The 15,901-nt window shown below is 46.9% G+C and overlaps 1 protein-coding gene across 6 annotated transcripts in view; it reads right to left on the bottom strand.

The window, feature by feature from the left end:
• The window catches only part of IKBKG (inhibitor of nuclear factor kappa B kinase regulatory subunit gamma), a 228,727-nt gene that overhangs the window by 142,410 nt on the left and 70,416 nt on the right, over positions 1-15,901 (bottom strand). For 3 of the 6 annotated variants that reach the window (XM_085629874.1, XM_085629876.1, XM_085629875.1), the window contains one exon: positions 2,326-2,517. The exons of 2 other annotated variants lie outside the window; for them this stretch is intronic. In XM_085629874.1, coding sequence (XP_085486000.1) covers positions 2,326-2,517 — 192 coding nt within the window. Of the gene's footprint in view, positions 1-2,325; positions 2,518-3,151; positions 3,266-15,901 lie in introns of all 6 variants that reach the window. One more of the 6 variants, XM_085629872.1, reaches the window with a different exon arrangement.

The raw sequence follows: 15,901 nt of genomic DNA, 5'->3' as shown, positions 1-15,901 counted from the left end.
CCTCTGTTACTTCCAACTTTCATCATTTTGAAATCCTCCCTCTGCAGACCTCACACAGCAGGTCTTTGCTCTTCAGCGCCGTATTTCAGCTTCTCTGTATAACCTACTCCCGCAACCACACAAACAGCCCATTATCTTTCCTCTAAAAGTGCTGTCAATATTTCGACCCTCACATTGCCTTCAGCCTCGGCTCCAAAGCTATTAATTGTCCTTATCATAAACACCGACTGACAATCTTTACTTATGCAGGCCTTTCAAAGGCGGCTCAGTACACAGCACGCACTATACAAGAGTCCAAAGTCACATGAATAAAACTTCAAAAACACTACATCAAGAAAAAGCAAATATTCTTAAATTCTGCAAGGTTATATAAAGCATGTGAAATAAAAACTGCAGAGTGATATGGCTTACCATGAGGGTTTTCAGTCTTTTTAAAAAAAAAATCTTAACTTTTACATTTAAGGATATATATTTGGGGCCTGAAAGGAACCCATTTCAAAGTCAGTTTTAATTACCAGTGGGTCTGAGACCCAACAGGACCCGCCCCACTTAAAGCCCTGATGATAAGCATTTACTGATGAGATCTGTGTTTAACTCACACATCAAAAGATTCCATCCTTGTTGTTATGATAGCCTTCATCCTTCTAATGTTGGTATAGTAAATACCACTGAACTGGGCAATACCCGTTTCTGTCAGCAGTACTACAGAGCCAGTGCTGCGCGATGTCCTTTTCTGTGCTAAAGAAAATGGCAGCAGACATTGTGCCTTTCAATTTACAGAGCCTTAACGTGCGTTTTGTATTTTCTCGGTAAGGCAAAGTTGGCTACATTTTATTTTGTTTGCTTAAAGTTGCTCCAGTGCTCGTCTCTAGCTTTCTATTACATAGCCAATCTCTGGGTCATAGATTACATATTTCAAAAAAGGCTGTGCAGTTAAACTATTCATGCACTGGATTTTCATTTGTAAAGTTTAACATGAAATGCGCTGCTCCTTCCTGGGCCTGGTATCTTCCTAGGATGTCCAACTCGTGCGCCATTGCTTGTCTTGTAGCCGTGCGTTTGTCGTACCCCTCGCCACGTGTTTTGCTTTGTTTGTCTTGCAGTCTGGGGTAAGTCCCCCCCACACCCCCAACGTATTACTTTCCTCGTCACCTTGTCTCGTCATTGTCCTGCTCTTATCGCAGTACATTTCTTTACTTGTACTCCTGGTCTGCTCTTATCCCAATAGGTTGCTTTGTCTTTCTGTCCTGTGTTTGTCCTGTCTTTATCTCCGAGAACTGATGTTCTTGTAGTCCTATCCATTGTCTGTTCTGCTCAAAATTCCCTGAATTGGTTTTCATGTATTTTTGAGACCTCTTGCTGTCCTGCCCTTATTCTCGATGTATTGCTTTATGTCGCCATTCCCAGTCGTTGTCATGTACTCCTGTTTGTCTTCTTCCTGCTTCAGTGCATTGCTTTCCTGTCATCTTGTGGTGCGCCTGCCATGTTCCCGTCCCAGTGAAGCGCCCCGTTTCTCTCCCAGTGAAGCGGTGTGTTTCGCTCCGAGTGAAGCTATGGTTTTATCTTCTGCACGAGGAGGAAACACATGGGATCCCCTTAGCATCCTGCAAACAGCCAACTTCCCTACTGCACAGCTTAGAAACAGTGGTAAAGTCAATAGCTTTACCTAAACACTTATAAGGCCCCCCAATGCATAGCCGATAGGTCTCGCCTTTAGGACATTATAAGTGTTTAGTTATCCAGCACAATATCCTTGATTAAACATCAAGTGTTGCATGGCTAAACACATATAAGGTCCCAAAAGCGAGACCTATTGGCTATGCCAATGCTTGTTTTCTTTATACCCAGCACGTCAAGATTAAAGAATCATGACTGGAGGGTGTTAACCCACCCCCCAAACATGATGATGTCATCAATATTCCACAAAGTACAAGATGACATTGAAATAAAGGAGACACGGAGCGGGGGCATGGAGAAAGACAGCAAGCGAGAGACGTTTGCAAGCGCTTCTCATCCTCTGTTTCACTCACCCGAGAGGTACATTCTAGTCACCTAGAGGCGGAGGGGGCTGTGTACTCACCTAGGTCTCAGTGAGTCCAGTGCAGAGGCTGGTCACACGCAGGCTACACATGCCTCATACTTAAAGCACAGACACACTCCTCCCCTCACACACATGCATGGGGAACTCACAAATATGCTTCCTACACAGGCACTTTGCTGTCTCTCACACATGCACGCGTTCAAGCAAGCACACACGTTCAATCAGGCACACACACCAACCTTTGCCCGGTCATTCATGCTTGCAGCAGACCACCCTCTTCTTACCTCAACTCCAGTGTCCACTTCCCCAGGAGGACTTTGGGCCAGTTTCGTCTGAAGCTCTTGGTATGCCGTGAGCAGACCACCCTTTTCTTGCTCGAGTTTCTGGTTATTTTCTTGAAGTTGCCGGACATTCTCTTCCAGCTGCTCTTTCCTCTCCTTCAGCAGTCGTACGAAGTCTGTGCCACCTTCTGCGACCTGATCATTACAGGAAGAGGCAAACAATTAGACGGAAAGCGAGCTCAGCACGGATGCCCGCTTGAAATCTAAGAGAACAGGAACACGGAGAGATGCAGCAATCAGCATTCATGAGCTCCTTCAGAGGCACAAGAGGTGCAAGAAACCTCCGCTCTGGAGAACTGCTAAAACACACCCTCCTCCCCTACAGCACATCCAGCTAGGAGAAATTTAACTCCCAAGGGTAAGATCTCCTCTGCAGCCAGGCCGGACAGCAGCCTCTATCGGGTCAACAGAGGGCAGAAGCTACTCTATGTCCATGCCCTACCACACCAGCTCTTGACAGAGACCAGCACAGCAGCGGGCAAGCACCCTCCTGCACCATCTCTGCATCGCTTGCTTGGAGTATTCGAGGCTGCGCGGACAAAGATTTGCTGTTGTCCTTACACGGTCAGCTGCGGCTGCTTCTGGAAATAAGTTACCAACGACAGTCTTCATCCTGCCCAGCTGAAAGTGGATGGCAGGGCTCAACAGCACTCTAGCATTACTGCACCTGATCAGCCCTATAAAGAAAGTAAACTGGGCAGATCTAATCCCACTCCCAGATTCCACATACCTAAGGTCGTCCTGGTTACGATGGCCTTAGCACTCTCACCTGTGCCCCTGCGGTCAACGATTCCAAGTGTGTCCCCTGCAGCCTCGTGCACGCAAACATGCTTGGAGTGATAGTGTTATAGGAAGCCAGCGACGTCTCCGGAGTGCCGTCATCCTGTATACAGGCACAACCAGCCAATCACTTATCAGTAACCCTCAAGCGTGCGCAGCCATAAGCAACACTGACAGTCAATGATGTAGCAACAATCCCCAATACCCAGAAACAAGTCCTCCATAATCCAATCACTGATCACAAGTCCTTAAAGGTATTGAAAGACGAACAAGACATCCAAGTCAGTCATTGATCAGCAATAGGTGAATAGCAGTGAATTTAACGACTTTGTGACCCTTCGAAAACCTGCTTGGGTTTTCATTACTGAAACCTGGGATAAAGTTTGCTCTGGTCCTGACCCAGTGGAGGCTATTCCCGGTGGATATTTGTTTGACAGGCTTGATGGAGAGGGGAAGATGGGCGGAGTTTGGGTGTAATGTATAAAGACATTCACTCCTGCTCCACCAAAGTCCTCTCCTCTCCCTTAGACACCTATCAGGCCTTATATTTCTCCTTAAAAATTCTTCCTACGGAACGTTTTATAGGTGTGGTTACTTACCGGCCTCCTGGACCTAGGGCCTCGTTTCCCCAAAATTTCAGCAGCCGAATAGAGCCTATTATAGCCAGCTCAAAGGTCACTTTTCTGGGTCATTTTAATTTTCATCTGGAGAGAATTCAGTGCCCCGAAACGCAGGCCTTGCTGGAAGTCATGGACTCCTGTGGGTTCCCTCAGCTGGTGAAGAGTCCGACACACTCAGCAGGACACACCCTGGATGGGATTTTCTCGAATGACCCAAGGATGAGGGTACTGGATTCTATTCCCCTCTCTTGGTCGGATCACTTTGCTATCCCTTTTACCCTCGAGATTGGAGGTCCCCACAAGGACCCCAATTTTAAGAATAGGGTGGAGCTAAAAAGAAATCTTAGAGGGGTCAGTAAGGAGGATTTGCTCATCAAACTTAGCAATTATAGCTGCCCCACTTATGCGGATGTTAATACCGTCTATGACGACTTTACCAGTTGGCTAATGTTAGCACTGGACTCCCTTGCCCCTCTTAAAAAGCACTATGTGGTGAGAAAGCGCCCTCTGCCCCATGGTTGTCTGAGGGGTTGAGAAAGCTTAGACAGGGTTGTCGGCAGCAGGAAAGAAAATGGGGCCTGGACCAGACTATTGTTGAAAGGGATCTGCACAAACTTAGGCTAAAAGAATACAAGGAAGCCATTAATAAGGAAAAGGTCTCTTACTACACCAAGATGGTGCAATCTTTTAGATCCCCCAGGGAACTTTTCACCATGGTCAATTCCCTCCTAGCTCCCTCAACCACTGCCCTAACCGAGGTCACCCAGGACCTTTGCGATAATATGGCAGTTTATTTCCATACCAAAATCAAGGACATTTACTCCGCTCTGGAGAAGTCAAACTCTGTGGGATCCAAAACCAACCTCCTTGCTGATCATCGGGTAGGCCCACCTAAGGATTATGGTCTGCGCTCCTTTCCTCCCATCTCTCAAGAGGAGACTGAGCGGTTGTTAAGTGGGATTAGATCTGGCTCCCCCCTTGAATCCTGTCCTCTTACGATTGTAAAACTAGGGAGGGAGGCCATTGTACCTCCCCTGACTACCATCATCAATACTGTTATTTCCTCTGGCCAGGTTCCCGCCATATGGAAAACAGCGGTGGTAAAACCCTTGCTTAAAAAGGCCTCTCTGGATCCTACAGAATTAAAAAACTTTCGGCCCATTTCTCTATTGCCTGTTCCAGCTAAGTTCCTGGAAAAACAGCTTAACTGCCATCTCAGCTTCTACCTGAAGGAACATCAATTACTTGATGGGTCACAGCATGGGTTCAGGAGTGAACACAGCACGGAGACGGCCTTAACCGTTGTCTTTAATAACATCCGACAACAGGTTGATGCTGGTCATTCTACCCTACTGATCCTCCTGGATCTGACGGCAGCTTTTGACACCATCTCTCCTGGTAGGTTGCTGGGAAGGCTTCGGGAAATCGGGATAGAGGAGGCTGCATTTAACTTGCTCTCCTCGTTCCTTTAAAACCGATCGCAAAGAGTTAAGATGGGCCAATATTTTTCTGCCCCGATACAACTGTCTTGTGGAGTTCCTCAGGGATCCTCTTTGAGTCCCACTCTTTTCAATATCTACGTAGCACCGCTCGCCGCTGTGGTAATGTCCTTCGGTCTGGAAGTGCTTTCCTACGCTGATGACACTCAGATTTTGATTTCCATCACCGAGAGTGTCTCTGCCTCAGCACTTAATTTTAAAAACTGCATGCGAGCGGTGGCTGCGTGGATGGTGGGGAACTATTTGAGACTCAATGGGGATAAAACGGAGGTCTTTATTTTCGGTGGCAAGATTGATATTTGGTCAGAGGCCTGGTTCGCTCGGTTCTTGCCCCAGCCCCTGTCCCACCGCCAAGAATTTAGGCATTATTATGGACTCCACGCTCTCTGGGTTCTCAAATAAATAGGACAGCTGCCACCTGCTTTGGGATGATACGGACACTTAGGAAGATTTTCAGTTTTCTGCCCCTCTCTGCCCGCAAACAGGTAGCGCTGGCCCTTGTGGGGTCCAGGTTGGACTACTGCAAGGCTCTTTACTTGGGGATCAATAAAGGACTCCTGCATCGTCTCCAACCAGTGCAGAATGCTGCTGCCAGATTGGTGATGAACCTCCCGAAATTTCATTCAGTATCTGCCACTATTAGGAGCCTGCATTGGCTCCCGTTGGGGGGGAGAATTGAGTTTAAGGCCTAGTGTCTGGTTCACAAGGCTGTTCACAAAAAGGGGTCAGAAGATTTCAATAAAATGTTTCAAGGATACTGTCCTGGGAGGGGCCTCAGATCTGGAAATAAGAACCAGGTCATTGTTCCTAGAGCCAGAAGAGCCTGATGGGGGGAGGGCCTTCTCTCTGATAGGGGCCAATACGTGGAATTCCCTCCCTTCCACTGTTTCTTCCCTGGATTCCCATCTGGTCTTTCGGAAGTCCCTGAAAACCTGGCTTTTCACCTGTCCGATTGCTGTCCAATGTGAATCTTTAGTGCTTCACCGTCTGATATCGCTTACCATGATCCTGTTCCGCAGCGCCTTGACGCCCCTGGGCTAAGTTCGCGCTTTATAAAATGTATATTCATTCATTCATAGGCAACAGTACAGAGAGAAGTAAAACAGCCACCAATAACAGATCACCAATATTTTACATTCAAAATGATATGCAACGGATCCACCCAATCACTGTTCCACAGCACTGACAAACAGGTGAAAACTCTAGCCATTTACTGGCCAACAGCCCCTAAAAATAGAGGCAAGAAACTAAACAAGCCAGTCACAGATCAGCAGCTATCAACACGTAAGTTACATAAACATGCCCAGCCAATCGGTGCGCACCAATTCTCAACCAAGACTTCAGAAACACATCCAGCCAATCAATCAGCAATCATTTATAAAAACCGAGGTAAGTGATGCATTCACAAAATCCTTTGGCTACTAATTCTCGACAGAATGAAGACTTCAGCAACACAACCAGACACAATGACCTACAATCTTCCGCTGTAAATAATCACAACCAAATATCCTACCATTAGATCATCTATCCCAAGCAGGGCATAGAGACAAAGAGCGCATTTAGTCAATCATCAACCATCAATCCTCAACAGTGCAATTGACAGGCAAAGCCTATCACTGCTCCACAATTCTACACTGTAGAATTAGACAAGCAACAGCACCAGCAATTGTTGACAGAACTAAGCTTATCACTGACCAACAAGTCCTAATAATGCAGAGAGGAAAGCTCCACAACCAATCAACGATCACAGATTATCAACAGGACAAAAAGTAAACCAATTTAGCATACTGCCAAAGTTGAAATACAAGTTTTACAACCATTCAATGTTCGACATCTTCAAAACACATGTATAAGTCAGCAAAGCTAAAACCATTCATCTACCCTTTCTCTACAGCCCACCGCGTACAGGGAGGCGGTTTCAGGCCCGTTCACTGTCAGACTACTTTCTGAAGTTATTGTGGAACTTTCCCTGCTAAAGCCACAGAAACACAGAACAGGTAGCTTGAGGAAGCTTGCAATAAGTCTAACCATATTCAGTCGCTCAGGGCAGACCCCAGCCCTTTGTACTCCTGCCAACCATGCCACCTCAGACTCTCCGTGTACGCATGCATAGCGGAGCAGCTCTTTGACTCTGTATCCAAGAGTCCAAACCAGGCCTCCATATGAACCAATACTGAGGAGCGGTCTCTCGTACCAGCCAAACACTATACCCGCAATGTGTAAAAGACTGTCATAACTCTACTTTAATGGTCATTATGCAATCTCAAATTCATCTTGGTGTTCCACGGCTTAGTCACATTTTTCCTCACTTTAATTCTCACAGAGTTTTCAAACCGTGGGCAGTAACTCAACGATGACCCCAGAAATTAGCAAATCACTAATCAATAAATGATTAGTTAGCCATTCAATCGTCGGTCCACGCACCACAGCCATCCTGAGAAGGGAGATATTATGTAAGCATGCTTACAGAGAATGCTACTACATGGTACAATAATACTGCCCGCAATCAACAATCTAAATGCAAGGACAAGCAGATAACAATCAAGTCCAGGTGCCAAAGACAACCTGACAAGACAAATCTACAGTACAACTAAATACATGAACATTGCCAATGAATCAGTAATACCCAAGGTCATTACCAATCAATAATCAGTCCATGGACAGCAAGAACCAGCCACTAATCACTCCAAATGCCAAAGACATCTTGGTAAGGGGAGAGCTAAACTACAACCAGAAATAAGAACATGACCAGCAAATCAATGACAGAAACTACTGATTTAGGATCAAAGCGAGAGAAAGTCAGCCCCTGATCGGCCAAGGAACAAAAAACATTCTCAGGCAAAAGGAGATCCATCAGACAAAAGAGTAGAGAAACACAGTCAGTTAACAATAGACCACAATATCAAACAGCGTTGAGAGACACCCACACAAAAAAGTACAGAAACACGGTCAGTAAACACAGGACCACAACAAACAGCGTGGAGAGGCACCCAGACAAAACAGTACAGACACACTGTCGGTGAACACAAGACCACAACATCAAACAGCTTCGAGAGACACCCAGACAAAAGAGTACGGACACACGCTTAGTTAACACAAGACCACAACATCAAACAGCGTGGAGAGACACCCAGACAAAATAGTACAGACACACAGTAAGTGAACAGTGGATCACAACATCAAACAGCATGGAGAGACGCAAAGACAAAAGAGTACAGACACACGGTCAGTGAACACTGGACCAAAACATCAAACAGCGTGAAGAGACGCCCAAACAAAAGAGTACAGAAACACGGTTAGTGAACACAAGACCACAACAAACAGCATGGAGAGACATCCAGACAATAGAGTACAGAAACACAGTCAGTGAACACAAAACCACAACAAACAGCGTGGAGAGACATCCAGACAAAAGAGTACTGACACACGCTCAGTGAACACAAGATCACAACATCAAACAGCGTGGAGAGACATCCAGACAAAGACTACAGAATTACGGTCAGTGAACACAAGACCACAGCATCAAACAGCATGGAGAGACACCCAGACAAAAGAGTACAGACACATGGTCAGTGAACACAGGACCACAACAAACAGTGCAGACAGACACCCAGACAATAGAGTACAGAAACACAGTCAGTGAACACAGGACCACAACAAACAGTGCAGAGAGACACCCAGACAGTAGAGTACAGACACACGGTCAGTGAACACAGGACCACAACAAACAGCATGGAGAGACATCCAGACAAAAGAGTACAGACACACGCTCAGTGAACACAGGACCACAACAAACAGTGCAGACAGACACCCAGACAATAGAGTACAGAAACCCGGTCAGTGAACACAGGACCACAAGAAACTGTGCAGAGAGACACCCAGACAAATAGTACAGACACATGGTCAGCGAACACAGGATCACAACAAACAGTGTGGGGATACACCCAGACAAAGAGTACAGAATTACGGTCAGTGAACACAAGACCACAGCATCAAACAGCGTGGAGAGACACCCAGACAAAAGAGTACAGACACACGGTTAGTGAACACAGGACCACAACAAACAGCGTGGAGAGACACCCAGACAATAGAGTACAGAAACACAGTAAACACAGGACCACAACAAACAGCGTGGAGAGACACCCAGACAGTAGAGTACAGACACACGGTCAGTGAACAGAGGACCACAACAAACAGCATGGAGAGACATCCAGACAAAAGAGTACTGACACACGCTCAGTGAACACAAGATCACAACATTAAACAGCATGGAGAGACACCCAGACAAAATAGTACAGACACATGGTCAGTGAACACAGGATCACAACAAACAGTGCAGCGAGACACCCAGACAATAGAGTTCAGACACACGGTCAGTGAACACAGGACTACAACAAACAGTGCAGAGAGACACCCAGACAATAGAGTACAAACACATGGTCAGTAAACACAAGACCACAACAAACAGCATGCAGACACCCCCAGACAAACTCCAATCTAATCAACAATAAATCAGTGTTGAACCAGTCACCATATATTCTGCTCATCGGCTGACAAAACAGTTTCTATTTACAAACTATTATTTTAGCCTTTGTCTCAATACACTGAAATCATTGTAATTTATTAATTCCACAGTTAGCAACTTTAACAAGTAAATGCAATGCAATAGGTCTCACAACGGCGCCTCTTTTACTGTCAGCCTTGCTTCTCGTAGGCAAGGACTACAAGTACAAAGTGCATGTTTACGCACCGTTCAAAACCCACAAATAAAAGGCATTGTCATTTACAATGCTAATAGCTCAAACTCTCTCAAATGCGAGACTTATTGCATTGCAAATGCTTGTATAATTGTGCTCACAAAACAAGTCCTGGGTATTTGTATTTTCTATTGATGTGTTGAGTTATTCATACACGTATTTATTGTGGTTACACAGCGCACGAAGCAGGAAGAGCTCCATCTTATTTTCTAGCTCTTCAGGGCACAAGTCAAGACAGGATTATACATTTCAGAGAAAATGAATACAAATGCAAGGAGTTCAAAATCATTTGCTCAGTCACAGTTTGATGAGCGACAGAGGTGAAAGTAGCAGCAACACTGATGACACTGTTTACTGATTTGTTGACGAGAAAAGAAATGGAGCAAACAAGCTCGCTACTATTTTGAAGCAGCAAATATGGAAATTAGCAAAGACATGTTCAACCCGATTTGTTTTCATTTTTTCGCAGGCAATTTTTGTTTGTATTTAAGATTAAACAAACGAAAAAAGAAGATGAAGGGCCTCATGTAGGTAGCCTAATACCGGTCGGTAACGGCCGATTTTCGGTAATTATACCGTTACCGACCGGTATTTAGGCTTTTGCTATGTAGGGGGATCATTTCTGTATTCGGTAATTTACCGAATCGGTAAAATTACCGAATCGGTAATTTTACCAATTCGGTAAATTCCGAATACAGAAATGAGATGTAGGGGGAGTGTGTGGGTGTTGTCTGGAGTCGGTATTTACCATTAACTAATAGTTGGTGGTAAATTAAGAATGGATGTGTAAAAGCATTTTAAAGCGCTTAGAAGTGTGCAATGTGGCAGACATACATGCCCTTAGGGCATGTATGTGTGCCTCATGTGCACACATGCAGGAATCAGGGGTGCAACAGGGTGTCAATGTGACACCCTGCCACCCTTGATTGTGTTCCCCCCATTACCGAATCGGTATTTACCGATTCGGTAATGAGGCATACCTTCCCATTGATTCAATCAATGGGAAGGTATGCCTCATTACCGAATCGGTAAATACCGATTCGGTAATTACCGAATTACTACGAATCGGTAATTTTTACCGCAGGAATACCTACATAGCATTTACCACTTCATAAATACCGAATCGGTATGATTCGGTATTTATGAAGTGGTAAATGCCAGCCCACCTACATAAGGCCCTTAGTATTCATTTTATCAAAGACACAGAGGGGGCTTTTGTAAGCACTTAGGAGCAAGACTAAAAGGTGGATTTGTCAGTATGCCAGGGACAGATGAGCCTTTCAGGACAACATACCAGTTCACTAATGATGTGAAAACAAAGAAAAGTGTAGTGCATCGCTACACATAGCACAGGATGGTAGGGACGGTGACGCCAGGCCGTGCATTACAAAAGCAGGAGGGAGGAGGAGGAGGCAGCTGCAGCCAAGACAGACCTCAGTCTTTGAATGCACAGCAAATGTGGCAAGATAAGAGTACAGCCCTGTTTACAACAGAGCTCTGTGAATCACGAGCACCGCTCTCCAGGGCTCCAGCAGAGCTCTGTAAACCACGAGCACTGCTCTCCAGGGCTCCAGCTTAAAGAAAGAATGTACAGCCCTGTTTACAACAGAGCTCTGTGAACCATGAGCACCGCTCTCCAGGGCTACAACTTAAAGAAAGAATGTACAGCCCTGTTTACAACAGACCTCTGTAAACCACAAGGACTGGTCTCTAGTGCTCCAGGTTAAAGAAAGAAATAGTGCTCACAAGCTCGGAGTAACAACACATGTAACAGGGGCAGTCCCTTAAAATGGGCAGAGCTTTTAAAGCCCATATTCTGAATACAGCATGCCTCGCAGAGACGGTGCAAGCGCTGCGTAGGCGAGACCTAAAATACGCGCCTCTCACTGCAGCTCTTTGCGTGATTAGCTGTCAGCATTATAATCCATGTTTACTTTCAAACACTGAAACAACGGCACATTTGGTTGTTTCAACCAACCCTATTTCTCTTTAAGCGATCAGTGCAATACCGACACTAGAGTCGAAATAAGCGGAGTATGAACCAGACAGACTGTGTCCAACCTGAGTAAGAGAGGACTCTGGCATATTTTCCTCAGCACAAGATGTTGCAGAAGGAACCATAAAAAAACAAGAAGCTTACACTGTATTGGGGAAACAACTCAATCAGCCTTGTGTTTCTTTTCACTTTAATTAGTCCATTGTTTTTACTTCACCTTAATCAGCACTTCCCGCCAAACCCAACTTCCACGAAGGGATGAAGGCCGTCGCCGAGTGGATGAAGGGCAGCCGCCTGAAACTGAACTCGGAAAAGACTGAGGTCCTCACCCTCGGCTCCACCCCTCCGCCTGGGAGGACTCCTGGTGGCCGGCCTTGCTGGGAACTGCGCCGACATCCACCGACCACGCATGCAACCTGGGGTTTATCCTGGACTTCACTGTCAATGACCCAACAACTCAACGACGTCTCTTCCTCCTGCTTCAACACCCTCCAGAATGCTTCGCAAGATCTACAGATGGATCCCCACCGGAGCCAGAAGAATGGTCACCCAGGCCCTCGTCACCAGCAAGCTGGACTACGGCAATGCCCTCTATGTGGGAACCACGGCCAAACTCCAGAAGAGACTCCAACGCATACAGAATTCCTCCGCACGCCTCATCCTCGACATCCCCCGCCACAGCCACATCACCACCCACCTGAGGGAGCTGCACTGGCTCCCCGTCAACAAGAGGATCACCTTCAAGCTCCTCACCCACGCTCACAAGGCACTCCACAACACCGGACCACCATACCTCAATACCCGACTCGCCTTCTACACCCCGAACCGCCAGCTCCTCTCCGCCGACCTCGCCACCGTCCCACGCATCCGCAGAACGACTGCCGGCGGCAGATCATTCTCCCACCTCGCCGCCAAGGCATGGAACACCCTCCCCACCCACCTACGACAGACCCAGGACCTGCTGACCTTCAGGAGACTCCTCAAGACCTGGCTGTTCAATCAGTTGCTGCTCTCCCCCTCCCCCCCCCCCCCCTCCCTCAGCGCCTTGAGACCCTCATGGGTGAGTAGCATGCTCTACAAATGTTTGATTGATTGGAACAGTAGGTGGTTCAGGGGAGGTGTTGGCGATGAAGGGGTACATAATGGACTGGGAACCTGTAGCTCAGACATACATACTACTCCCCAACTCTGCAATCGTTATTTTGCAAGATTCTGAAGTGTGTATCACAGATTAACTAGTTGCAGTAATAAATCTGTTTTCTCATTATGGTTATATATTTTTTTATTATTACAAATCAATTTTACACAATTATCCTGTTATGTGGTTTCTGCATAAAATAAATATGGTCAAAATTCAGATCCACATATACACTTCATTGTGCACAGCCCTATGATAAGCCATCTACTAGTGCTGGGATGAAGTGCAGCGCACGGAGAGCCATGCTGCCTGCTCAGGCTTTCTAGATAACCCCAGGTTTTTCCCTCAATGAGCCGGACAATCAGGTGAGACCATTAACAATTCCCCATTTCAAAGGGACTTGGGGAATTTGAACTGAGCTGGGATGTCGAGTGGGTTTGCCCAACATGCGCCTCTTTCAGGAAGAGGCTGCTGCCCCTCTACGCAGGTCCTAGTAGAAGCACTGCGATGGGAGCATCAATTGTCAGCCAGGGGTGGAAGTTCTCTCACCTGTACCCTAAGGAGGGATGGCCTACCATCTCCCTCCCGTCTAAGTTTGTGCAGTCTCCCATAAATTGGTCTTTAGGTCTCCATCATGTCTCAGACATGCATGGAAATGATCTGTGCCGTGTGTCATGATCTGTGCCGTGTGCGATTGCTGAGTGAGTTTACTGGTTAAAGAGGAACTGGTGGGGACGTCCTAACCTGGAGCCAAATAACATTCAATCCAGAAGCTGGCACCGGGGCCAAAGAAGGGAGTAGAGCAGGTCCGGTGGTCCTCAGGGATCGAGGCTCACCTTGACTTCAACCCCTAGACTTTGGATTTGGCTGGGTAGATGGAGGAGATCGCTCTGGTTACAGGACTTAACCAGAATCAAAATGCTAACCGGCAGTTCAAAAGAAGTTAACATTTGACCATTCACCGTACCTTCCCCAGGACTTGTGAATTTTCCAGCTTTGTCTTAACTCTCACTATGTGCAGTGATGGGTGGTGCTGTCCACGCGGGTGCCCCTTCTCCCACTGGAATATTTTGACTGCAACTGGTGAGTTAAGGGTGATGCATGCACCACCAGAGCGATTATTCCCTCTTTGGGTCACGGGTCCGGAGGCAGACTGAGGATGCAGGTGAGCCATCCACGCTCCTGCAACTTGAATCCGGCAAGTAATTGAAACCCCACCCCAGCTACTGAAAGCTAATCACTGCAAAGCAAACACTGATGCTGCTACTTGGCTCTAAAGGGAAGCAGTGTGTAGCGCGGTCCATAACTGCAATCTCCACCATCTTTGTAGCGCTTGCTGTTTAAACACTGTAGTACTTTTCAGGATCAGAACGCTGGCCCCACGAGTTGCAGAAACACCTGCCTTTCTTGGTTTATCTCAATGTTATGTGTAGAAATGCGAAGATAAAAGGATCCCAGGAGGCAGACAGGAAAGGGGAGGGTGCAGGGGAGAGAAGGGAACTGAGGAGGACAGAGAGGGAGCGTGTCAAGAACAGGGGACTTAAAGGAACAGGGATAAAGAGGAATGATCTGCACTGACCAGGCACAGTAAAGAGAAGGTGCATGGAGATGTCCGGGAGGAGGAGAAGGAGAAAAATAGTGATGAATCAGGAAACAGTCTTTGCCGCAACAAAACGCGGGCGATGCTGGTTTGTGCTCCTCTACCTTTGTCTTGCTTCCACACAAGCTGGGCGGCAGCTATCTCATGCTTCTAGATTTTTTATTTATTGTTCGGCATGCTCAATGCAGATAGGTCCCCAGGCTCGGCCTTTTACAGCCGTTCTGGTGGTCAGGAGCATATTTAGGGCAGACGCCTGATTGAGACTTTACTGGCTAGTGGCTGCAAATCAATCCCTCCCAATCCTATGATCTGTGTAGGAAAGAGCCCCTTTTGGACATGGGCACCCCCACTTTTTGTCTGGTATTTGAGGCAATCTTTAGAGACAGTGCACTGGGTTGCTGCTGGCCAGGTCCAAAATGCCAGATCTCTTTCCCTAAACTGTACAATTGTTTCCCAATTGCCAAGACCTTTAGCACCTCTGTAAGTCCCTAGTAAATTGTACCCCTGGTACCTAGGGCCCGAGGTGCCAAAGAGGGCCCCCAAGGGCTGCAGCACGGATTGTGCCAGCCTAAGGGACCCACTTAACCAAGCATATGCAAGGCTGCTACTGCAGGCTGCGTGTAAGTCAAAGTACGACATAGCACCTAGCCCTCTGTGCCATGCCTGCAGATGCTACATGCAGAACAGGTAAGTCACCCCTACAGTAGGCCTTACAGCCCTGAGGCAGAGTGCACTATGCTACATGTGTGGATTATCAGCATGAGCAGATATGCCCCTGTGGAGGCCAGTTCAATTACTGCAAGTGGCCATGGAAGCAATTTTAAGTACACGTGCTGGACACTGGTCAAAAACGAGTTCACCAGCGACATGATGGCTTCACTGAAGATAGGGATGTTTGGTATCAAACATCATGTATTAATAAACCCCCACTGGTTCCAGTGATAGATTTATTAAGACATGCACCCAAGGGGCACCTTAGAGGTGCCCCCTGGAAACCTACCAACTACTAGCGTGCTGGCTGAATGGTACTGACCCGCCTGCCACCACAGAGGAGTGTCAGACCCACAGGGGTGACAGCCCTAGCTCTCAAGAGGTCAGGAACAAAGCCTGCTCTAGCGGAGGGTGTTTT

Source organism: Triturus cristatus, chromosome 10 (genome assembly GCF_964204655.1).
Source record: "Triturus cristatus chromosome 10, aTriCri1.1, whole genome shotgun sequence".
Taxonomy (NCBI): Eukaryota; Metazoa; Chordata; class Amphibia; order Caudata; family Salamandridae; genus Triturus; species Triturus cristatus.
This window is presented reverse-complemented; position numbering and strand designations above follow the sequence as displayed.